General features: G+C 54.8%; 1 protein-coding gene across 1 annotated transcript in view; it reads right to left on the bottom strand.

The window, feature by feature from the left end:
- Positions 1-15,236: 15,236 nt before the first annotated feature.
- LOC128267615 (transcription factor Sp8) overlaps positions 15,237-25,158 on the bottom strand; it is a 17,833-nt gene continuing 7,911 nt past the window's right edge. Inside the window, exons 2-4 of the mRNA XM_053004501.1 lie at positions 19,480-19,832; positions 17,199-18,271; positions 15,237-17,138 (exon numbers count right to left, since the gene is read on the bottom strand). Of these exons, the coding sequence (XP_052860461.1) occupies positions 16,345-17,138; positions 17,199-18,271; positions 19,480-19,832 (2,220 nt within the window). The 3' untranslated portion in view covers positions 15,237-16,344. The remainder of the gene's footprint in view (positions 17,139-17,198; positions 18,272-19,479; positions 19,833-25,158) is intronic.

The following is a 25,158-nucleotide window of genomic DNA, read 5'->3' as shown; positions in this document are numbered from 1 at the left end:
GGGGATAATTTCACGAATAATTAAAGTAATAAATCTCTATCTCAAAACCCTTCCCCATGCCGCCACCTCCCCTATACATACACACACACACACAGGCAAGTGCCTAGATTCTGGCTCTAGGCCCTGGCCCTGACATTACAGTTGGGACCGACAAATGACACCTCCGCCGACGAAGGCGAGGTTCTGACGGTTCGCTGTGTTGGCCAGTAATCTGCCCCCTCGTCGATCCTGCTAGACGCGTCCTCTGCTCTTCCTATGTGCGTTTGTATGTGTGTTCGGGGGTTTGGTTTTTTTCTTGCCTCACGTTTCCCATGCGACGTCCGATCTTTTGGACCAATTATGGTCAATAAATTTCAATATTTTACAAATTAAGATAATTATTCCCTCGCAGCGGGAGCGGGAAGAGGGTGGAGCCGGGTGGTGCCTGGTGCCGCTTGTTCGTTCCGGGTGGGGCAAGGGAAAGGGAGAAGAGGAAAACAAAACTGGAGAGGAAGCCGGACTAGATGTTTAGCGTAGAAGAAAATAATGGGACTCTCTAAATAACAATAACAACATAACATACACAAAAGCCCAGACCCAACGAAACCCCAAACCAACCCTACACCTCTCCCCCCCCTTTCATCCGGTTGCCTTTTTAAGGACCCACCCAAAATCGGATGCACTTTTCGGTTCGTGGCACAGTTCCGGTTCGGTCGACGGCGGGCCCATTCCCGTACATTCCGTATTAAAATGAGCAGTGACAAAACCGGACCGTCTCTCTGTGTTGGGCACAATTTCCACTGGCATCTGGACACTTATCTTACGCCGTGGGATGTGTTAAAGGCACCTAGGCCCTTAGCAGTTTGTAGTTCCATTAATCACAACATCCAAGATCAGTTCCATTTTGAAGGCTTATTACATGTTTGATAGTGCACGGTGATTTTATTATTGTACTGATGGCGACACACCCGGCTGTGAACCATAACTGTGAACCATGGTCATGCGACAAAATCAAAGAAAGCACATTATCAATGGAAAGAATTGAGAAAGGTATCTCAAGGATGCCGGCGCCTTGGCGCCCGATCACTCCGAACCAATTGAGAGAACCGCCGAATAAATGTCTGACACGGATGAAACCGCTTTCCAGATGGTACACACCCCCCGCACCACAGCGTGCCATTGTGTCCGTGCTGTTAATGTTTGGCTTTTTGTTGTTTTCTTTAACACAAAAACCCTTTTGTGTAGTAGAGCAAAACTGTCGAAACCCTTTGATGATGATGATGAGCCCGTTATTAATTGTGTTTTAATAATGGAGCCCTTCGGAGCGGTGGAAACAGAAGCCAGAACAGTTGTGACACAGTTGCGTAACAGTTGCGTAACGCGAAGATGCGTTCAGCGATCGTGTGACGAAAGCCGTTGCCCAGCTTTCCCTCGCTTTTTCCTCGTGCCGAGCGACAGTAGGCTATCTATAGGCGTGTGCCTCAGCGTACGATTTCCGTTTCACGGATTGGCATTCTTCGCCACCACTAGCAGGCATTCCGGCATTCAGAAATTCAGCTTCCGTTCCGTTGCGGCAGCTCGTTAAACTTCCATTAGCTGCAACGTGCACTACAACATAATAACTAACGAGTTGGCGAGTGATTTAGTTTTAATCGTTACCCTCAAAACGATATTCCGATGCTCCACATTGTGGTTACGGTTTTAGTTGCGTAACCTTACCGAGGGCTGCACGAACTCCGCCACATCCTGGATCCTGGACCTCAGCCAGCTCCCTCCTAAGTGGTGTTAAAATGGGTCGGACATAGAACCGTCGGTATCTTGGGTTGATTGAACACAACAAACACTATGGGCACCAAACAGAAACGGTTTATGAGTGGCAAAAAATGGCACGTTTCTGTCGGTAAACTAGGAGTCCGCACCGCAACCAATCACTTTTTGCTTCCGGTGCCCCGGTGGAGCCGAATTAATGTATACAGTTCCATCGTGCTCGGAACAACTGGCAAAACAGTGAGAGTTGCTGTCGAAAAACGATAAAAGCTGGACCTCTCATGGAAGTGCCTCCACACCCAAACCGTTCATTAGATACTCGAACCGAACCGAGCGAAGTGATGAAGCACAGGATGAAGGATGACGGTGGGTGAGTTGATTGTCAAATGCCACTAGAGTTTTTACCGTCGGTCGGTGTCGGAGCTCCATTCGATCACGAATCCCTGGTACACACAGGCGAGGGAACGAGGGCGAGGCACCACTAGATCGAAGAACGGCTGCCCACGGCCAGATGCATCCTGCCGTTCCGGCCGAAATTGATTGGGAAGTAAAAAACACAAAACATTTTTTGAATGAATTGGAGCATCCTCGGCAACGACTCTGAAATGGCGGCCCTGTCCACTAGCACTCCCAGTCCTAGTAGCTGGTGGTGCAGCCCCTACAAAGGAACAATTGGGGACATTGAGCAAACAGAGGGCGGTGGGGGGTGGGGGGACTAGGAGCGAATCGAGCCAGAGGATCGTGATGGATGTTTATGGTAATTTTTGGTCCAGCGGCGATGAAAGATGAGAAGCATCAGGTTGGCAGGTGCGCCCGCAAGGGCGGCTCATTTGAATACGGGCAATTTCAAGCCTTGCTGCTCATTGTTGCTGCGGGGCCATCGGTTGGGAGTTTGACAAAGCGGGCAGGACACGCTGATCCACTCTGATTGTTGTCCCGATGATTGCAACTGTCCTGATGATTGCACCCGTCCCATCCCGCAGCTCGGCGCAATCAGCATCAAACCGACATCCTTCCGCATCGTTAGCTCTCAATGGCTCCCAATACCAGTGGGCCAACACTTCCCGCATTTCGCATTGTGCATTCAGGACGAGCGGACTGTGGCTGTGGCAATGCTCGGATGCTGGTCGCTGGCCCGAGCCGCGTGTCCTGGCCCGAGCGACTGACACTACTTATCAGCCGGCGGAAGTGGTCCAGTCCGTCGTCCAGTGCTCGTTGAACACCATGCGCCTATACTTTCACTTAATTAATCAAATTATTACCCTTCGCATCGGCCACGTTTGCCACGTTTGTCTGCCGTTTGATTATAGGTTTCCTCTCCCTCGCGCCCTCCCGATCCCTCTAGCTCAATCTAGATCTTCCACTCCTGTCACTACATTTGTCTGTGTTTACCTTTAGCCGGGCTGCGGTTTATTTTGTCATGTCCTGACTCCTCTACGCTACGAGATCTTCGGCTGCCGTTTGACCGTTTTTTTTTCTTCTTTGCGACGGACCAAACGGCCGCGTGGCAGTCCGCTGGCCCCCGGTCCGTTCTGTGCCCCTCTCAGCCCTCGGGTTACAGGCTGGCAGATTACTGTCTTTGGTGAACGAACCCATGCTACATTCCACCTAAGGCGTGGGTGCGATATGTTGCTCCAAAGGTGCGGAACTCTTGCAGCGAAGCGGTAGCTCGATCTGTCAAAGGGGCCCGCATCGCGACACACAGAGAGTGCCCCGGGTGCCTTCACAGGACTTTTGTTTCCTTCAGCGTTCCGTGTAGTCGACGTTGCGCCTGCCGTGGTCCGGTTCCGGTTGCCGGTTCAAACAGCTCCATGTCGGCCTTGTGTGTGGACAGCGTAACATTTCAACGTGGTCGCCCTGCCCCACCGACAGCGCAGGGGACCGGGGACCGTCCGGCCCGGTCCCGGTGACACTTGGCGCACAGTACGCAGCCAATGGCGGTGCGTCACAGTCGAGTGACTCTCGTCGCAGCCAGTTGCCGGCCGCCATATGCGTGGCGTCGATCGCCGTCAGATCGTCGGACGCCACTGTTTACAATGATTCCGACTCCCTTCAACGGGGTGGAGGGGAGGGGGAGGGTCTTGCAGAGCCCCTGCCCGGAACCGCAACGATGTCAGCGGTCATTAGGCAGCCGAGCTGATTACAGGTTCCGTCGGTTCCACTTATAGGGCGGCGTGTTGGGGCGCGGGCCGACGGGAGGTGAATGGTGACGGTATTTTCGCAGTGAATTCATTTCGAAAGGCCGAAATGGGCCCGCGGACCGTGGACAATGGGCCGGTGGGCCGACATGGCCAGTGGTCGACCATTTCCATTCCGGAGCTAGTTTCCCGACGCTGGCGAAGCCGCGTTCGTATCATTAGCTGCGGCCACTAGCACTGCGGCAAGGGTATGATTACTTCTGGGACAGTACGCATGCAAATGTAATTGCGCCTGCCAGCCTGCCAGGCTCCTGCCTCTGCCTCGCGCCCCGGCCCCAGGTTGCAGGACTGTCAGAAACACACGCACCCGGCGATCCGATCCGGCGGGCGATCGGCGTTTGATGAGGCGTTCCGAAGATCGACCGAAGTAATCGAGGCGGGAGAATCGGGCTGAGGAAGGGCGCCTTGTAGCGTGCTAGCTTGCAGTGACAGATTTATCTGGCGGTCGGAAAACGGGGCGTGAGACTAGCTGAGTGTCCTGTGACGCGCCTGTCCGCCACGTACCCGTCCCGGCTTTTCGGCGTCCTGGCGGCAAGGGATTGATCCGTTAAACAAAGTTCATGGCGTACGAAACGACCGCGTCATCCAGCCCCCAGAAGCGGTGACCTCTAGGATGGTAGAGCAAAAGGGCGTGGGGAGGAAGGCACGGCAAGAAAGGTGTACGCGGGGCCCGACCAAGGGGCCCCGTTGGGCTGAGGTCATAAAAGATGAAAGCAAAATTGTGTCGTAAATTAATAATCCTGTAGCATTACGCCGAGCGCGAGCGAGAGGGCGAGGCGGACGACGAGGTGGGCCCGAGGAATTAGAGCCGATAAGCGCGGAGGTGCGGCAGGGGTGCGGCTTCGCATAGAACTCAGTAAAATGCATGACTATCAATTTCTAAACCACTCAACGGCGAGACCGTGGTCCGCGCGCACGGAGCGTGCCCCCAGGCTTGTGGAGGGATTTTCACTCCCGCCCCTGTCTGCGGCTTCCTCGGAGCGGGCGGGCGGCCCTTCCCTTGGCCCTGCCATATTGTCCAGGCGGCGGCGGCACACCAACAACACCACCGACAACAACGGCACAATGCGCACCCGGGTCCGGCCCGGTTTTTGGGCCGACCGGCGATCGGTCCGGGCCGATCGGGCCATCGGGCCCGGGCGGAAGAATAGGGAAGGAGTCGATAAATCATGCAACGATGTCGCCCGGACCCGGATCTCGTCGGTTGTCCTGCGTTCTCCTGGACGGTCAGTTCGCAACTCCCGGAGTCCATAAATCACTCTCCCGGGTGGGTCGCCGGGAGCGATCGCTGGGATCGGCGAACGGTTGGCGAACTGCAAATCTGCCGCTGCGTTTGTGGTTTTTGCGGTTGACCGGACGCGGACGGAGAGGCGGAGAGGATGGTGTGGGGTGGGGTGGTATGATGTAAAATTCATCGCCCCACGAGAACGGCGACAGCTGCCGGAGAAGCGATTGTGTGCGATTTTTCTTCGCAGATCGTGCATTCCGCCGTCACCCTGTGGGTCCTGTGCGGAGGGTGTGTTGTGGCCTGGTTGGAGGCAAAGCTGAGGCACCCAACAGCTCCCAAATAGTCGCCGTCGTCGTCGCCTAATAGAGCCTAATCTTGAGACACGCAGGGCACGGACACTACGAACGCCAAACGCCGTCCAAAGGGTGACACTTCTGCCACACACGTTCGCCAAAAGACTCGCTCCGTAGAGGACCTCATGACACTCGAAGGAAGGACGCTGCAACAGAAGCAAGGCAAGCAAGCTGTTGTTGCTGCCAATCGTTGCCAATCAGTCAGTGTGTTGTGGGTCAGTCGAAGGGAGAAGCAATCGGTTCGGCAGAAATTGGTTTGGCGCGAAAATCGACGGCCCCTCCCAGCGGCCCTGTGTTTGATGTCCTTTTTGTTGGCGTCCAGGACGGCGTCGATCGATCATTCGGCGGGCTAGGCTGGGCTGGGTCGGGGCCTGGTCGGACAATTGAGCCCCGGAAGGATCGACGAATAGAGCGCAGGGACGCGCATGAGTGATGGGCACTGATGAGAGGCCGAGCCTTCTTACATCACTCCCAGCCCATTCGGCCATTCAGTTTCGGAAGGCCCTGTCGATGAATGGGAAGCCCCTGTACGCGACCGATGGGAGGTAGAGCGGGTCCCAGAATGGCCCATACAGGTGAAGGATGACGGCCGCACGGCGCGCTCCCATTCTCTGGGCTGGGCTCGCTCGGGAATCTCTTGGGTCAGGGATGGAAAGCAAACAATAAAAATCGCTAGCGCTACCAGCAAAAAGGTCCTGGCAAATGTCCTTGCTGGCAAACTCCCGGGACCGGTAACCTGGAGCCGGACAGCCTTGCACAATCACCTGTTCCAGTTCCAGATCCGTACCTTTTCGGGCCCTGCCGAGGGTACCGCGCAGGCAAAGGATTCCGTATTGAGCCTCCTCTTAGCGTCTTAGGGCCGAACAGCGTTTTTGTGTCGGGCAAATTAAATGCAATTACGAGCAACTTTTCTTCTATCCTTTTCAATCTGTTTCTTTGTGTGTGTGTGTGTCCGTGCGTTGTTTTGTTGAGCAAATGTTCTTTTTCTCTTCTCTCCCAGCGTGCTGGTGAAGGTGTCCTTTCGCCAATTCCCGCTTCTGCTCCGCTCGGTTCGGCCTGGATTGCTCGCCCTGGGGTACTTCTTCTTTAGCAAGATGTCATGTGGTCGTCCTCAGCCAAGCGCAGCATGGCGGAAAAGGAAGAGGCCAGCACCCAAAAGGCGCTGCTCTTGGTTGGTCCCATTGATTGTGGTCTGCAGTCCTGTCGCAGGCTGCATTGCGGCATCGCCACCGACGACTGCCGATGATTAGCAAATATTTTTTGTGTCGCCTGCCTGCTGCGGTGCCGGGAGCCGGGAGCAGGGAGTATTTGCCCGAGTTTGGCACATACACGCTCCCACGCGGCGTACGGGAGAGCTGTTGGTTACAGTTTTGTGGTCAAACCGTTCTCGACAGCTGCCGTAGGGGGTTTCTGTTTTCCCTCCAGGCTTTCGAGCCTGGCATTTCCGGGTTTCGTACTTCTATTGTGTTCCTGCCACAGTGGGCCCGGTTCAAACGGCTGTAATCGCGCACGCACGGACTGCTAATGATAATGTTGCTTTTTCGGAGCGATTACTTCATTTGCTTCGTAGCATGGTTAGCAGGTAATGTTGGTTAATGCGCCCACTTACCACCTTCTAGTGGCCCGTGGAGTCCAACAAGCCGGGAGACCAACACACATATATGTCATCCATCCATACATTGAGATCCGTCAACGTCAAAATTCAGAAAAAAACCTTTGACATTTTGCAGAAAATTGGAAAATATTCAAAACTTGATGGACCAGATGATGGACAAGATGGACAACCCTTTTTAATTATTATAGGTCGAATATTGATGCTCACTATCACTACTGATTAGGAATCTTCCCACAAATGGCATTCCAACGGGTACTGGGGGGGCTAAAGGGTCTGTTCTTTGCTGTTTGTTAAGCCGACCGCTCAAGTAAGGATACCCGTGAGCCCCCCCTTAACGCAACTGTAACACGGCACACAAAGCATCATAGACTGTGAAGGTAGAAGAAGGTAGGGTGATGAGGCCGGCGGGGGAAGACTCGGCAGAGGGGTTAATTATGTTGCTTCAATATATTTGCAATTCTTTCTTGTTTTTGTTTCAATTTCTTTCCAAGCCACCGAAAGACCAATAATTATTGCGAGCAACTACTTTCTTCTGTTTCTTGTGCTCCCGCTTTGCTCTGCTGAGGTACTGGATAGTTAACGAAGGGGGAAACACGCAGGCAAGAAGCACGATATAACTGGAGCGCTGAGAGAGAGAAAGAAAATGGTGGAATGGGGGCTCTTTGGCTTCTTGGCAACAATTTACTGAATTAATTTATTAATCTTTTATGAAAAACGATCATCCCCTCTTTGAGGATTACGGGCCGTAGCGGCTGTTAGAGGCGGACAGGGGTGGGGCAGCAGAAGGAACAAAGACTGAGGAAACGGAGAGCGAGTTGGGGCAAGTGATGTTTTTCCATGTTTATCTATTTACTCCATCTGTTCATGGACCAACTACACGCAGGCGGACGTATTTACGCGGAATGTGTTTTCCCTTGATTTACCCATGACCAGTGTGCGTGTGTGTGTGTGTGATCCACCGTGAGGATACCTCTTTTTATTTCACTGGATTTAACTACTTCCCAGTCCGTTCTTCTAAGATTAAAAAAAACTACTTCCCAACGTCTACCGAACGTCTCCGGTGACTGGTAAGCAGACACATCCTTCCAGAGCCGTTCAGCTCCCGTTCAGCCAAATACTGTTTCGGGGCAGAGTGCTCTACTTTTTCAGCGTAAACTCGTCGTAACGTCAATATTGCACTCCCATCAAAGGCGGCGCAAGGGAAGGCCCCCCCGCCGCTAGCGAGATCAGGGACGAAATCAGGACATTATTGAAATTTGTTTGACGTAATCGCTTCCTCATTAGGTGACATTTAAAATTCACTGCACTGCGTTGCCTACAGTAGCGATTACAGACGTAGTTTGAAGCCCGAAGATCAAAAGCGGACGCGGACGCGGTTTGTTTGCCCGGAGGATTCGTGCGGCACGTGCCGTGACACGAAACTTGATTTCAATTACTCTCCGGTTCAATGGAAAATAAGAAACGGGGCCGTGCCACACCCCGGCTGCCGGTTCCCGGTCTCTGCCTGGGGTATCCCTTTCCCCGAGGTGATAAAAAGGATTCAACATTGTGACGTTCGCAAATTAGCGTTCATATTATCTTTCACCGCCACCCGGAACGGCCGGGTAGCGTGGAGCGTGATGCGCGAGAGCCACGTGGCCGTCTCGCGTCACATTTTGCATTTGGCACCTATTGTGTGCGTCCACCAGATGGTAGCGTGTAAATGATGGGTTGGAAAACAGTAGCGGTTTTCTTTGTAAAATATTCAAACCCAACCAAACGCCAGCCAATCCAAACAAGGGAGCTGTTGCCAAAGGCAATCGGGAACAGAATCGGGAACGCGGAATCGAAAAGGCAGAGGCATTGAGAGCAAAAGAGAGAGAGAGAGTGAGAGAGAGATGGGTTGGCTGGTTTGAGAACAATTCGGTTCGAACGCAACAGCTTTTCCACAAACAGCATCGTCTAGCGTTCTGCTCGCCATTTTTACTAATTTCTTTGTTCAACTAGACCATAAATAAGCGATCAGGGCGCTAATCTGTCATACAAAGCAATCGCACCAAAGGATGTAACTCCTTGCACCGTTGCACTTTCTCCTTGCTCTTATCTCGCCTCGCTGCTAGGCTTGATTATTCACCAATTTCTTCTGCAGATCATTTCGCAACCCTTCCGGCAGCGAAGTGGCTTTGTGCCCGTCCAATCTTCAAGCCATCTGGCGGTTGCCAGTCGGCACCGGAGAGTGTATCATTAGGCTCCCCGGCACGCCTGGGTCTTGGGTGACAGAAGGCCCGATGCCAATAGTAAATACAATGAGGCGGCCAACTGCCAAACAGCAGGTGCCAACGTCAGCAAACCGCAAACGTCGACCTCGTCCGATGTCAAAGGTAGACAGCCCCCTACAGTAACGGCAGTTGAGACGTCATATCCATTCTTCATGCGCAATTCCATGAAGAACTTCGGACCGCGCTTTTCGGCTATTTTGTATGGTGTAAATGAATGAATAGCTACGTTCTGTCTTATGTTAATGTGTGACTCGTAAATGTCCTAAGCGTCCCCCAGGCCTCGACCTTTTTGGTGATCGCCCTGCGGTAGAGTTACGTGGAGGAGCTCGGGGCCTCGGGGTCTACGTTTTGCAATCCCTAACCCAAGACTCTGACTCTTTGCTCTTTTGACACGCATCGCATCGCTCTCTTTCTTCCGCACAAAGCGCATCACATTTCGTTGCCCTTTTTGCCGTCATTCATGTGCCGGAGAATCAAAATTCGATCCACGTCGGGCGAAAGAAGACGAATGGGCCACCCACCCACATTTCTCGCGATCATGATTTCCGTTTTTTTTTCTTCCCGTATAGGGCAAAAAGGAAGAGCGGCCAGCCTCAAAAAGAAGAAGACGTTCTTCCTTTAATGTGTCTCTTTTTTTTCGCGGCAAAAAATCAACCTTGCCGGCCGCACCATGACGATGACGAGGTCTGACGACGGCGACGACGTGCCTTCGATGCGATGTGTCTTCACTAGCAGTGCACCTCGCCTTCCCGCCTTCGAGGAGCGTAGGCGATCGCGAAGTCAGCGGTGTGTGTGTGTGTGTGTGTGTGTGTGTACGTGGGCGCAGTGTGGAAAGCATTTGCATAATTTCGCTATTTGCTCCAGATCGCTGACTTTGACGATGCCGTCCTCGCGGTTCCTCCGCGCACAAAGCCGCAAGATATAAATACGGCACACGGTCCGTTCCTTGAGAAAAAAGGCCGCATGATGGGGAGTCAGTAGGGCCCCCTGCACCCTGCACCACCCTGTAGCTCACGCTATCAAGCGGAACGCCTCAAAAGAACAGATTGTTGGAAGAAAAATCCCATCCTTTGCGGGCCGCGCAGATTTTAATGCTTTCCGCTTTTTCTCTTCACTACACCACAAGGCATGGTGTGGGTGGGGCTGCGGGTGCGGGTGGAGAAAATGAGGGATGCAATGTTTGGTTGACTCCATGTTGACGAATCAGTAGTACTCATCGCTATTTAATTCAGGCTCCGGGGAGACGCTGAAATCACGCGTAATGATATGGCGTTTTTGTCTGTTTTGTATCAGACAGGACTTGAGAAATGATTGTCTCTTGATTCGCAATCTTGAGGGCGAGGTAAATCAATTGACTAAAACCCCATAAATTTGAATTGACAGCATACCCTACCAACTTATCGATGAACAAGTCCAAGTAGTAGTATCAAATGTCGAAAGAAAACAACCCGCAAGCAAAACCTTTACGAAGAATTATATCAAATTGATTGCACGAATCTGTATCGCTTTGCCGTGTGACTTTAAATTTGATTACTTCGGTGAGTAACCCCCGAAACAATCATTCACCCTTAAATTGTGTTGCCTCCTGCCCGTCTTTTATCACCCCATCTGAGTAAATCCCTGCAGCTTAATGGCACTAAGTGCCACCAGAAGTTACCATCAGCGGGATAAGACCGACGCTCATTGGTACGACTATTATTGAATAATCCCCGCAAATATCCACCACTAGGGGAGGGAAGGAATCACTCTCGGCGTGGTTTCGCGTCAAGGAGCCAGGGAGCTACCGCCAACCGTCAGCATCGCACACAAAAGAGGGGAGGAATTTCACATCGCAAGTCCACCGGAATGGGGAAAAAAAATACAAAAAACCATTCCACATCCACCAGAGGATCATTAGAGTGTTCGGTGGGCGAGCGAGGGAGCGTCCCGTTGATGCGGTGTCAAAACATTAATGCGGCACAGATCTACTTAATCTAAACATCATCAATTTTTCAATTTTCACTCCCCCCACCCCGAAAGGCCACGGGATCCCCGGGTGAAGTGTCCAATAAATTTCGCAACCAACGAGCGTAACTTGCCAGGATCGAAAATAGATGGCACCCCGGGAGGAGGTGCCCGGCAAGCCAGGCATAGCAAGGGTGCGGTGTGCCAAGCCGCACAACAGTTTCCCCTACGCCCGGAAAGGGGGTGGTTTGCCTTGAGCCGAGTTTAAGCCGCAAACGAGCTATAAAATGGCGAGCGTTTTATGTTGCGGAGTCGTTCTTGCGTGGGTGGGAGCGTTTGGTTGATGGTTGTGGGGTTTCGGGTATTGTCTGACTTATGGGGGACTCCTGCGGCCCTCTGCGGCCGCATGGAAGTGGATTTAATCAAATTTATTAACAACTTGACAGCCGAAATATTATTTGTTTTATGTGTCGTGATTCGGAGAGATTACCTCGGCTTGTCTAGTTGCTGTTGTCCTGCTGGACCTGATGAAGTTCCCGAAGTCAGCCAACTGTGGTCCTCTTTTAGCAGTCAATCTTCAAATGGAATTCTTCGATTGGTCCCGTAGGTGTGACCTGACAGGGACCGCGTAGCTAGTGTATATATATATAGATAGATAGACAGATTTGACAACAAAACGTGGTCCCTCGTGGAGTCGGACCGGGGACCGAAAAAGAAAACGAGCTAACGAGCCAGCAGTAGGTCGGGTAGGGTCGCTTCGGTCGCCGGCAACCTGGATTGATTAATGATCCGCTACGCTGGGGTGGGCCATCTTCACCCCTTTCGCGGTTTCCCCTGGTCGCGCTCTGTTCGCGGCTCTTTGACTTCCTCCTTTCGGTGTCGATTAATTGGGTGAGGTACTCTGGGAAGGAATGCTCGGTCGACGGCAACGAGAGGGTGCGATACCAGGAAGCAACACATCACGCGCAGCGAGATCCGAAAGATGCGAGAGTGCGAAAGGGATAGAGGTGTAGAAGGATGTGAGGCAAAGATTTCCCAGTTTGTCCCAGCACCGGCCGACCAAAAGGGCCGACGTCGACGATGCCGACGCCAAGATGCGAAGCACACGGAGAACGATGATTAGAATGTTCCCATATTGACACCACGCTGCCACTAAATTTATTAGTTTTTGACACATTCTCTCCCCCCCGGGGCGGACCCGACTCTTGGCAGCGGGTGGCGTGCGTGTCAAAGTCGGTAGTGTGGCGCAACAAGCGTTTGTTGTCTTCCGCCTCTGCCGAGCCGGCGACTCTTTACGAGCGCCAAGATTTACGGTTGTCACGCGGAGCCAAGCGGGGAATAACAATGTCAAACTCGTTCAGCAACGACACAACGTTGCAACTCCTTCAGGGAGTGGCCCGCTTCAAGTTGAGACCACCGCAGGAATTGGTTCTGGTTGCGGTAAACTATGTGAACCTTAGCGGCAAGTTATCAGCACGCCATTCGGTAGGTAGGAGGCTCTAGTAGGAACCACCATAGCAAGAGGTCACAAGAGCGTGGCGTGCATTGTGAACGGACTGTAACACCGCCAATGTTACGTCACGCTTTCTGCAGGTTTCAACGAAGTACGGAGCGTACGAAATGATGACCGACTTCTGCCTCACTTTGAGGAACACAACCCGTCAATTTGCGATTCATGGGGATAGGCTCATCGCAATTCGCTCGACCAAAGGATGAACCACCGTCGCCAGGCCCACAAAGAGAGAGAGAGAGAGAGACGGAGATAGAGAGGGACACAGTTCGGTCAGAATCGAAACTGCCGCACGCAATCAACTCCAGAGTCCGCGAATATTGGGCCTCGTTCTCCGACGCAGGACAGAAGTAAATCGGCATCTTCCGAGAAGCGGACGCGCTAGTGAAGGATAGCGTCCCAGCGCGGGGTGGCGGGTGCAAACGGTGCCCTGGTGGCGCCTCGATCGAGTGGGAAAGATGAAAGTCGTGTCGCCGACGCCGAAGTGTGGAGTCGCAAACGACGCAGCAGTTGCGGGAGTAGTGTGTGATAGATGGTCGGCCCCTTCCACGAAACAATTCAATTAAATTCGTCAACTCTTCCCAAGATAGTAGAACATGCGCGAGAGAGAGAGAGAAAGAGAAAGGCAAGGGTAGAGAAGCGGTGCGATAGGGGAGGGACATAGGGAACTGCAGACTTCGCAGCTGAAGTTGCGAATATGATGAGTCCCGCATTGACTCCACCACTGGACGACATCGATGGTCGATGGGTATCCGGGCCCCCCGGGGGCCCGGAAAATACCGATCCGCTGCCCTGTTCCCCTCCCCGGTCAACTCTTCCCCCGGTTTCCCCTAGATCCTCCACGCCGCCACGGCCGCTCGGTGGTTGGTCAAACAATTTCCGAGGAGTTCCGAGAGCAGCCCCAGCAGTGTTTGTTTGGAGCTGTTCGGCGCGGCAACTAGCCGGCTGTTATGAACTAGCGGCTGCCGGGTTATGCTTCGGAGGGCGATGTTCGGAGACGGGCGGGGTGAACGGGTGATTATGGCGTACGATACGCGATTCACAGCGTAGCGCGCACCGCTAATCAAGGGCAATTAGGGAAGTAATTGATTGCGAAACTCGCCGCCGCTCGCGCAACTAGCGCAAAGCAGCCTGTGGCCGGGCCGCGACGATTGCCCGGGTCGGAGGTCCAACTCAGGAAGGGCACATTAAAATCGACACTCCGGTCGACCCTCGAGCACGCTCAAATCCCGTTTTGCTGTTTTTCGCATTCAGGAACTCACACACTTAATCGCCCCACCGCACAGGACGTGTCTTGAGTTAGGCGGCGGTGTCAACCTCAACCCCACCCCCCTACGGTGCTGATTAGAATACTGGAATCACGGCACACAGCACGTGTCGATTAATTGCGGAATTTATTAATCGCTGCCCACCTCGAGCCCACCGGCGCCCACCGAGTCCACAGAGTCACGGCTCGTTACGCAGCGCAGTAAATTGAATCGCGGTCCATGTCGCCGAGTGAATGCATTCTGGTCGTTTAGTGGCCCTGTTTTGCATTTAGCAGCATCGCCTCGTTCGCCTACCGTGAAAATCAACACCACTCGGCACGATAACAGCTGTCAGACATGTCAGTGAATGTCACCACTTTCTTACCACTCTGTCCACAAACAATGAATTTCTTTCGTCGATACGATCCACGATGGAACGAAACTGGATGCACCACTCGGCCGACAAACCACCGATGGGACAGTGATTGATCGCTGTTGCTTGCTGTAACGTTGTGCTTCCGCCCTGTTACTAGCGACTGCTCGATCAACCGGGGGGTAGTTGATTGAAAATAAGTTACAGTTCGGATGTAGGTGTTTTTATGAAACACAATTGGGAGCATCGCCAGTGCCAGTGCCACAGCATCCCACATTTCTTTCAGATACGACCCCTGGGCAACATTGACTTACGCAGTTTAGTTGGCTCATTCACGCATCACAGTGTGTGTCCGTTTCTTTCGTATATTAGCTCTAACTCTTTTGCTCTCTACTAACAATGACAATTTCTTTTGAAATGCAATGAATAGTTGCATATGGGTGTGTGTGGGTGTGGGTGTGTATGTGTTCAATTTTTATATTTATAATTTTCCCGCAAACTCGGTACCCGGTTGGCCGCCGCCGCCGCCGCTACGCTGCGTACCGCGGTACGAACAAAATCATAGTAATCGTCACAGATAAGATATAAAAGTTAATAATAATAATGATAATAAAGTTAATAATAATATGGTTGTTAATCGTAACCCCTGCTACACCCCCCCCCATCCCTCCCCCCGACCCCTTCACCCGTTTCTATTGTACCACACACACACACACCTCGCTGTGAGTCGCTTAGTGAGTTGAGTTTGCGCATTGTTTCGCATTTGGAAAGAAAGAACAAATCGAACGAACGAAAGCCCGCGCATCCTATCGCATCCTCGGTGGATGGGTGAGTGGTGGGGTGTGGGGGGGTGCGTGGTAGGGGGAGGTAGGCATCTAACCATTCTGCCATTCTCGTTTGCGCCACTTTCTTTCCGGATCCGTGTTGGCGAACTCTCTGCGGCGAACGCTTACAGGCGCTTACAGGTTGATCTCTTTATCGCTCGAGCTCGAGCTTTATTCGATTCGCTGACCTCCGGGATGACAGCGGGGGGGCCATTTTGTTTTCTGGTCCTGTGCTACCTGTCTCTGGGTCGCACCCTTACACCCTTTGCTGCGGCCTGTATCCTGTGCTCGTGTGTTCGTTTCTTTGTAGTTGTTTTGTAGTACATTAATCCACTAGGTTGCTACAGCGTAAGAATAGTAATTTTTTTATGTTTGCCTGTGCGATTTCCGACTGTCCAAGTTTGCATGTTGCATTTTCCTTTCTTTATCATGTTTACACTTATTTAGTTATATAGTTTTGCGTTACGCCAAACCCTGGTTTCTCCCCCCTCGGCTCGGCTCTGCCAACCTCGACCAACCGAGAAGCTCTGGTCAACTGTGACACACATAAAATGGGTCCAATGGTGGTCCATCAAGTGTTTGGACCAGACATCAAGTTCCTATCTGGACACTGTAAACGTTTCGTGACATTTGCTGATTGGTTTTACGGCTTCGGCGAAATTACGAAGCTGAAAACTTGGACGACATTTGGTTTCAACGGCGCTACGGCGTGCCATACAGCGACCGGCGGCAATCGACAGATTCTGCTAAGATAAGATTCAAAACGACCAAACCGCCGTACCGCCGGGACTTACCACGCGGCAAGACCCAAGACCCAATCAAGGAGGAGTCGCCTCCCTCTTGACCAGAACTCCTCGCCCCTGGCCCTCTGGGTGGCCCGGTTCCTGTCTCCAGCCTAGCTCAGCACCCCGCTCTATGTACAGCGCCGAGGCGGGCGGGCGTTGAGCTATTCGGAGCTATGAGAGGGCTGTCCTGTGCTGCAAGGCTAAGGTGCGTAGTAGCCGCAGGTGCCGAGGAACGGTGGGTGTTCCAGCGCCCCCACCAGCCCTCAGACGATGCCGGGCTTGACGTCCAGCTGCTGCTGCTGCTGCTGCTGCTGGCCGACGTGTTCCAGCCCGGGGCTCGGAGTATGCGCCGAGTGATGCTGTTGATGATGGTGCAGATGCTGCTGCTGCTGCTGTTGATGGTGATGATGGGGATGATGGGGATGATGCGGATGATGTGGATGCGGGTGCGGGTGATGGCTCTGCTGTTGGTGCTGTTGCTGCTGCTGCTGATGTTGCTGCTGATGCTGCGCCAAGGATCCCGGGGAGCCCATCGAGTGACAGCCGCCCATGCTCATACCGCCGCCCATACCGAGGGCCCCGAGGGCGCCGAGGGGACCCCCGTGCAGGTGGTGGTCGATCGCACCGGTCCCCGGCCCACCACCGACCGCTTCGCTCTCCTCCGAGTCGCTGCACTGGGCGTCCATGGAGGCCGCCGAGCCCGCCGAGCCCGTCTGGGCCGCCTTCTTGCCGGCGGCCGACGACGCCCCGGACCCAGAGCCGGTCCCGCCGCCGCCGCTACCACCGCTACCGGCCGTGCCTCCGGTGCCGCCTCCACTACTGCCCGATCCGGTTCCGGTTCCAGCAGACCCGCCGCCACTACCGTCGCCCCCGGCATTACTACCACCGGTGCCGCCGGTGGCTCCACCACTGCCACCACCGCCGCTACCAGCACCACCTCCAGCGCCGCTGGCACCGCCACCACTACCTGCCCCGCTACCGGCACCACTGGCACCGCCGCCACCGCCGCCGCCGCTAGCGCCGCCGCCGCCGCCGTTGTGGGTTTTGACGTGTTTGGCTAAATGATCACTTCGCATGAATCGTTTGTTACAGACCGGGCAAGCAAATCGTTTCTCACCTGTGTGCGTGCGCAGATGCCGCTGCAGCTCGTCCGAGCGCGTGAAGCGCTTGCCGCAGAACAGCCAGTTGCAGACGAACGGCCGCTCGCCGGTGTGCCAGCGGAGGTGCGCCTTCAGGTGGCTCGTCTTGCCGTACACCTTCCCGCAGCCGGGGATGTGGCAGCTGTGGATGTTCTTCTTGCGCAGGTGGACGCCGGCCGGCCCGAGCCGCTCCGCCTCCTGGCAGTTCGGGCAGTCGCAGGTCGCCCGCCCGGAGTAGCGCCGCTGGCTGCGCGGCGAGGGTGCCTGCGGTGCGCTCGGCGGCGGTGCCGGCGACACGCCGCCTCCGTGGTGCCCGTGGCCATGGCCATGGCCGTGGCCATGCCCGTGTCCGTGCCCATGGCCATGGCCATGCCCGTGGCCGTGGCCCAGTCCGAAGCCGCCGACGCCGACACCGACGCCGGCCGCCGACTGGCCCCCGAGGGCGCCGCTCGGCTGCAGCATGCTCTTGTAGCAACTGTCCTGCAGCAGATGCTGGCCGGAGCCGAGCAGGTGTGCGGTGTTGGTGAGCGACGCGTGCGTCAGCGTGGAGGCGTAGTGCTCGGCCGACGAGCCGCCGACGGCCGAGGCGGCCGCGGCCGAGGCGGCGGCCGCGTAGTGCATCCCGGCCGCGGCGCTCGTGCCGATGTCGAGCCAGCTGCCCGCCGGCCCGTGCATGTCCCACCAGCCGGTCGGCCCGGCACCCGGGCCAGCCCCGGCCCCCACCAGGCCCCCGTTCGCGTCCGGCTTGCCGACCGCGTTGAACGGGTGCCAGTCGTACGGGTGGCGGCCGTACACGGACCCGAGCTGGGCGGCCGCGGCCGCCGCGCTCAGCGACGACGAGGCCGACGACGACGACGGCGACGATGACGAGCCGCCACCGCCGCCGCCGCCGCCGCCGTTGCCCGAGCTACCGCCGTCGCCGAGCTTGCCGGATGCGGCCGCCGCCGCTGCAGCCGCCGCCGCAGCCGCCGCTCCGAGGGCGAGGGCGGCGTGCGGGTTCTCCCCGCAGCCACCCGGCGACGAGCCTGCGCCGGCCGAAAAGTACAAATCGCTACACGAAGAAACGGAAACGGAGAAAGCGGTGTTGGTAGCGGTGGTAGGAAGGTGGGCATGGACGGGGGGGCGGGGGAAGACGAAGAAAGTAACAAGGATATACCTGGGACTGGTAGGCTTCGTATTAGGTGTTTATATTAATTAGTTCGGTTTACCGCAATGGATGGCATTGTTACTCACTCAATTTCACAAATTTATGTCTTTGATATGTCACAACGTGTCAGATGCGCTTTGCGCGGTTTAAAAGAGGGGATTTTTGCCAAGAGACAGAAGAGCAAGAGCGACCTGAACAGTCAAAAATGGTTAATGATGAAGAGTTGGCAGCATTGCAGGATCGGGAAGCATGTCGGATGCAAAAAGAACTTGTAGAAATGTTAGGAGAACGTTTCCCACAACCTGAGTGTCGTGGGAATGATTAGAAGTATGTCTTATGGGTTCTACATGAATTGAAAAAAGACATAAAAAGATTTACGAAAGGCGTTCTTGTACCGATTCGTCACTGGTGATGAAAAAAAGGGGTTATCACAAGAATTCTAAATGCAAAAAGCTCTGACCTGGTGAACCAGGTTTCACCGCAACCAAAGCGAAATATTCACTGCGTAAGAACAAATTATTGAAGGACAATCCCATCAGCAACAATTAATGCATTTGAAGCAAAGCTTGGACCATAAAACAACGAGAATGGGATAAAAGACATGAAAGGCTGATGTTCTAAATTGGTCAAAAACCGGTCAAAACCTATCCCGAAAATGTTGGTTGGAAACTGGAAACCCGCTATATTCACCAGATGATGCTCTTTTGGACTAGTATTTGTTCCGTTGCATAAGTAACGATTAGGTAGCGCAGCGGTTCATTTCTAATGAAAGTAGGAAGAAAGTAGTTCTTTTGGAAATAGGTCTCTGATTGGATCGCTTCTAAAGGCGAGGAGTTCTATCGATACGAAACCCGTTAATTACCTGCAAGCTAACGACGGACAATACTTTCGTTAAGGTAGTTTCCATACGTTTGTTTGTTGTAGTTAGGTCACAAATATCGAATAAAAACCGAACTAATTGGCTCAAACACCTAATGTATTAAACGCAACTCCACCGCGGCGGCTCAAACCCGGGAGACACAGAGAGAGAGAGTGTCAAGGGGAGGAGAGGTCCCGGACGGGAGGAGGGGAGGTGTCTTTGGGAGGTCGGGAAGAGAGGGTTTAGCCCTTACCTGGTGGTGAGGTTCGCCATCGGGCTGATCGTGGACGAGCTGCCGGACGACGAGAGACGCCCGAGCGACGACTGCAGGACTCCGCCGGCGGCGGCCGGGTTTCCGCCGCCTCCAAGGTTACCGCCGCCGCCGCCGCCGCCCCCGCCACCTCCTCCTCCGCCGCCCATCGACTGCTGGACGGTGGCGTTCTGCGAGGGCGAGTGCGGCCCAACCGCGAGCGTGGGGCTCTTCTTCCACGGGTGGAACCCCTTGCCGACGGCGGCGTCGGCCAGCGGGGGCGGCGATTTGCTCGACAGTTTGTTGCACTGGGCCGCCAGCATCGCGAGCGGCGTTCCGCGCAGCCCCGGGTGATCCTAGAGAGACACGGGGGAGACACAAGGTGAGCGTGAGAAGTGGTGAGAGAATCACTAGGTGAGAAGAAGCAGAACCATTAGGGGGTGGTGGGTTGTGCCAAATGAGGTCCGCGCATGCCGAGTGTCCGTTGTGGTGATCCGTCCGTCGTCCGTGGCGGCGCCGGCGATCTCTGAGCCAAAGGACGACCCAACAGATCCGCCGCCGAAGTTAATTTCTTACTTCCTTCCAAAAGGGCGCTTACGGGTTGCACGGCTGTGGAGCGGCGGCGGTTGACGTGGCGTCTATGCGGGTGATTTAATGATGCCGAAAACCACTTGCCTCATCATCTCATCATTCAGCCGCCGCACCGCCACCGCCGCCGCCGCCGATTCAATTGTGGCCGCTTTTGATTTCATATTTCAACTTCGTTATTTTCGGGCCTTTTGTTGTTCTTCCTTGTGTTCTTTAATTCGACTCCTCGTGGCCGTTCACCTTCTTCTTCTTCCTCCTCCTTCTCCTTCTCTCTCCCTCCCTTTGTGTGTTTATCTATTTTTTTCGTGTTCGTGGCCGCCTTTCGGTCGGATGATAGTGGCTTCCCGCGGCGCTCACGGCCGCCGTCGCCGTCGCCGGTCGCAGGACGCGATCTAATTTCGGTGGGACGGGCGACGCGACCGCGATCTCGGGGCCCCCATTTCGCGCGCGGAGCACTCGGCACCGAAACTCATCAACGCCTCGGTCTCGTCCGCGGCTCGTAAGGCGGTTAAACGGTCCGCCGGGACCGCCGTAAGCCGTAACAAAATTATAAAACCAAACGAGGCGCAGCAAATTGCCCCAAACCGGGGCCAATGGCGCCGCGGTCGGTTTCGGGGCCTGCCTACGTTCCGGGTTATGGTTTATTTATTTTGGTTCCTTTTTGGGTTTTGTTTTGGTTTTTGGGATCACTTTTGTCCGAAACTTGAAGGCTTGCGAAGGTGGGCAGCCATGCTTCTTGACAGCCCTTCCGGCCGGCGAAAAAGGATGCGTCCAGCGGGGAAGCCCCGGGTCGGAAACGTTTTCCGGGTCGCCTAACACATGGGCTGAAAAGCTCCAAGCCTAAGCCAGGTGCTAGTCTGGTTTCAGTGAGTACTAATCTTTAACACTCGATACGCCGCCGTTTTCAGTAGGCTGAGCCATATATGAGCATATATTCAATAGGGTGAGCCATTTTTTTATGAAAAACAATTTTGTTCAAATGGCTGGACGGCTGGGCTTAACAGTAGCCCATTCGGTCGACCTATTTTTGAGTACATTTTCGATTGTCTCTGGCCCTATCTCGGCAATACCAATTCGAATTTGGATCTAGAGGTAGTCAATAGTTGCTTGTTTGTTCGCGTAACTAATATAACGACATATTTACATAACTATTACGTACCTATTACCATAACCGAGGTGGAAATGAGCTTCAATGGAATGAGATTTTCAAATATCACACCGCTTGAGTTAAAGACCTACCACTTTGCAAATAAGTTTTTCATATTATCCAATTTTCTGCAATAAAAATTGTATTTTATCACATAACTGTCTTGAATGAACCTTTCAAATAAAAGTACCAGCATCGGACAATATTAGGCCGTTTGTTTTTGATAATCAAATAATCTATCATATATGGCTCACCCTTGTACCAAACCGGTCAATCTGACCGGTGTGTTAAAAGAGGCTGGTTAATGTTTCATGAAAATGAAAAATGGCTCCTGGGAAAAATACCGCGATAGACTCGGGTCTTGTCGGCCCATGGTGCGATGTGTCGGCGACCCACTGCGGCGACTCACTGTGTCGATAGTGAAGTCGTGGTGTCAACACGTGGCCCCGACACCCAGGAAGCCTTACAGGGCCCCTTTTGCTCACAAACAGCCTTTCAGGAGGCAGGATTCCGAGTGTCCGAGAGCCGGCCACTTCTTTGATCGCCGGCCCACGGGGATCGCCTCCCGCTGGGCCGCCTGCCTTTACAACACATTCACCCGGCCGGGCCCGGCGCCTGGCCGCAGTTTTATAACCCATAATTCGTCGCGGACCCGAAGGAACCGTGGCGGGGTTTTACAAGGCCCTCTGCTCGGAGCACCCCCCGGTGAGCAAACGGCGTGGAGGCCGTCAACCGGGCGAATGGGGGAAAGGATTACCGGAGGACACTCTTCCAGCCGGGTGCCCAGTTGTGCAACAACAAGGCGGAAACAAAGTTAGGAGCCGCCGTTTGGAGTGTCGGCCCCTTACGGCCCACCGGAGGAGCCTTTCCATATGCTCGGCGGTGCGTACCACCTTCTATCGGTGCGGTGTCGGGGAACTTGATGCCCTTTGACGATGCACGATTTTCCCTTCCCGCGGCTCACCCACCTGCGTCAGCTAAAAAGGCAAAACAAATGGCAAATGGCGGCCGACTCGGTGATGGTCACGAGCACATACGCGCGACGCTCCTGCGGCCTCCGGATCGCCGGATCGCCGGATCTCCGGGCCGGCGGATTTGCGCCGGCTTGTGCGACCCCAGAGCGCGGCACCAAGCGTTGTGGGTGAAGTTTAATTGGCAAGTGGCGCGACTGTGGCAAAAAACCAGTCGCCGCCGTGAGATGTGAGATAGCGGGGACCCGGGGCCGGTTTCCAGCCCCCCAGGGCGATAGAAAATCGACGCCGAAGCAATCGCTTATGGCGTGGACGGCGACGCCACCCGACGTCTCAACCTTGACGTCGTCGCCGACTGCGATCCGCTCCGGCATCAACAGCTGATTGAGGGCTTTATGGATTTTATTTTATTTCTACGGATTGTGCATTTCAAAGCGAAGTTTAAAACACAAACACATTTGCTACGGTGCAATCGGTGCCCCCGGCCGGCGTATCCACGGTTGTAGTGGAAGCCCCTGATCTGTGACTCCTACCAGGCGGAATCCCATGGCTGTCATTGAGATCATGTGCGAGATGGCGAGTCAGTCAGGGGATTGAGGCCGCATTTAGTCATGCTATCAGTCGCGTCATCTTGTGCACCGTTCACCGTGTCTCGGCACTGGTTGCCATAACCATAAGCCCTCCTCCTTCTACTCCTCCGCCTCCTCCCTGGACCTTGTGGATCGGACGCACGCATAAATCGAATCGCGTCAACGCGGTCCCGGTCCCTGTCCCGGAAGTTTGGATCACCACCCGAGGCCGAGCGGGGAGGCCGAGCGACTGGTGAAGGGAGCAGTCAAACAAGATCCCAGCCCCCGCACCGCGCCACTCGAGCGACACCCGGAAAGTGGTAGAATTCGCGCCGCGCCAGGTAATTTCGCTGATCGATCACAAAACCGGTAAATCGCGGCCCGAGCGCACCGACGTGGAGGGGGTGCGGCAGCAGTGCCGGGGGGGGCCAGGGCAAACGTCAAGGGCAAACAGCGGGCTGGGCTCCTGTGGAAACCGCGGCCCAACGGCCCTTCCGTTGGGGCCCTTCCAATTCGCCGAAGGTTCGCCGCCTGCACTGCGATCGAAAGGGCCACACATTACCATACTCGCTGCGTGTGTGTGTGTGTGTGTGTGTGCACGGTGGTCATTTGGTGTGCAACGAACGCCGCCCGCCCGCCACGTTGCTGCGTTGCGGTCGCCCATTACGGCGACCTAAGACGAACTATTTCCCGAAAAGCGAAGCTTTTGAAAACTTGAAACGTTGACGTGTCCTTTCGCTAACCGAGATCCGAGTCCGGGGCAGGTACGGTGCATACGTGGCGAGGTCAGTCAGTGAGCATTCGTAAGGGTCCCGGCCTGACCGGCCCTGGCGTTCGTGTCCGCTAAAGGGGGGCCCGAAATTCCCGAAAGCCTGCGCGCATCACGCCAATTTCTGGAATCGCTTCCCCGGAGCTGCAGAGTTGGCGCCGGCTAACGAAGTGCGGGGGAGGGGACTCGGCTTATGAGGGTGGCAGACACTGAATCCCGGCGAGGCACAGGGCCACGTTTCAGCGAGCCGCGTGAGAAACACCGCCCAAGCTAGAGCACCAAGGAACCCTTTAGTGCAAGTCGAACCGAACGCCCTAGGAACCGCCACGGAGCCGAAAACCCCGGCCGCAGGACTTGGGGCGGTCCGGAAATTTGATTTGAAAACCGTGAACTTCGGGACCATAAACCCGGGAACGTCGGGGGCCGAAAATCCTGAGCCCTCCGGATGAAGACTCCGGAGCCACCGGAGCCTTCAAGGCGAAAAGGAGCATAAAACCATAAAACCGAAAACCAAAACCGAAAATATAATCTCCCTGCCCCACACACACACACACACACACGCACGCAGCAGGGTAAAATGCAAGGCGTCCCGGAGCCAACAAGAAAAAAAAAAGAGCGGGCAAAAAGAACAAACCGCGGAGTGAGCACTTTTTCTCGCTTTTTTCATCCTTTTTTTTTGGTTGATGATTCGTTTCCTTCGGGTTTTTTTTTTTTTTTTTTTCGGTGAAGTTTTCAACTCCAATTCCAAATGATTGGGGAGTTGATGGTTCCGAGAAACTTCGTCACTCGTCTCTCCCCACCCGCCAGCAACCAACAATCCCCATTCCTCCCTCCGCCAACGACCGCCACCGCCGCCGACACCGGCAAAGGAAAAAAGATAAATAAACGGCCGCTCGGCGGCCCGGCGGTCCGCTGATGGCAACTTCCTCCTGCCCCTCCCCGCCCCCTCCTCTCATCCACCCTTCCACCGCTGCAGAAACCCTTTCGCGCCCCCTCGCCACCCGCCGCACCCGGGAGTCGGTTTTTTTTTTTGTTTTGTTTTCCTGGCGTTTCGCGCGGAGTCCGCGGGTTTTGGGACTTTTCCGTGTGGGTTTGGGATGTGATGGGCCGGTCGGCGGTCTGCTGTTGGCTGGTGCTGGTGGCGCCGTGCCGGGCGACTCTCCACATACGCGCGGGTGAGCGGGGCGGCCGACTGCCGGCCGGCTGGGATGTTTGGGGTTAGTCGGGCCGGGCTTAGAGGGTTGATTCGCGGCGTCGGCCTTTCGCCTCCACACACACACACCTAATGGCCTAGCCAGCTCCACTCCTTCTCTCCTTCCACACCCCCGCGCTCCTTCCACACACACACACACACCGCAGCGTGTGGCTGGAAAGTGAATTAAATGGGCGAAAGAGGAGTGTGCAAAGGCGAGAGGCTCTTCGGTCAATTCCAACTGCGCGGTAAGTGAATCAAACAAGTCGCCGCCGCCGCCACCAGAGGGCTGAGCGCCAACCCTTCCCTGCCACCGTAGGCCACCGCAGCACCCCCACCCTGTGCACGGAGGGGTGAGCTTCGCTTCGAAGCCTCTTCCTTAATGCGAAACCTGCGCGCGCGCGCTCGCGGGTTGGGGAAGGGAAGGCAATGAGCCCAACCGCCGC

The sequence above is a fragment of the Anopheles cruzii genome, chromosome X (assembly GCF_943734635.1).
Source record: "Anopheles cruzii chromosome X, idAnoCruzAS_RS32_06, whole genome shotgun sequence".
Taxonomy (NCBI): domain Eukaryota; kingdom Metazoa; phylum Arthropoda; class Insecta; order Diptera; family Culicidae; genus Anopheles; species Anopheles cruzii.
Note: the sequence above shows the minus strand (reverse complement) of the source record. Positions and strands in the feature narration are given on the sequence as shown.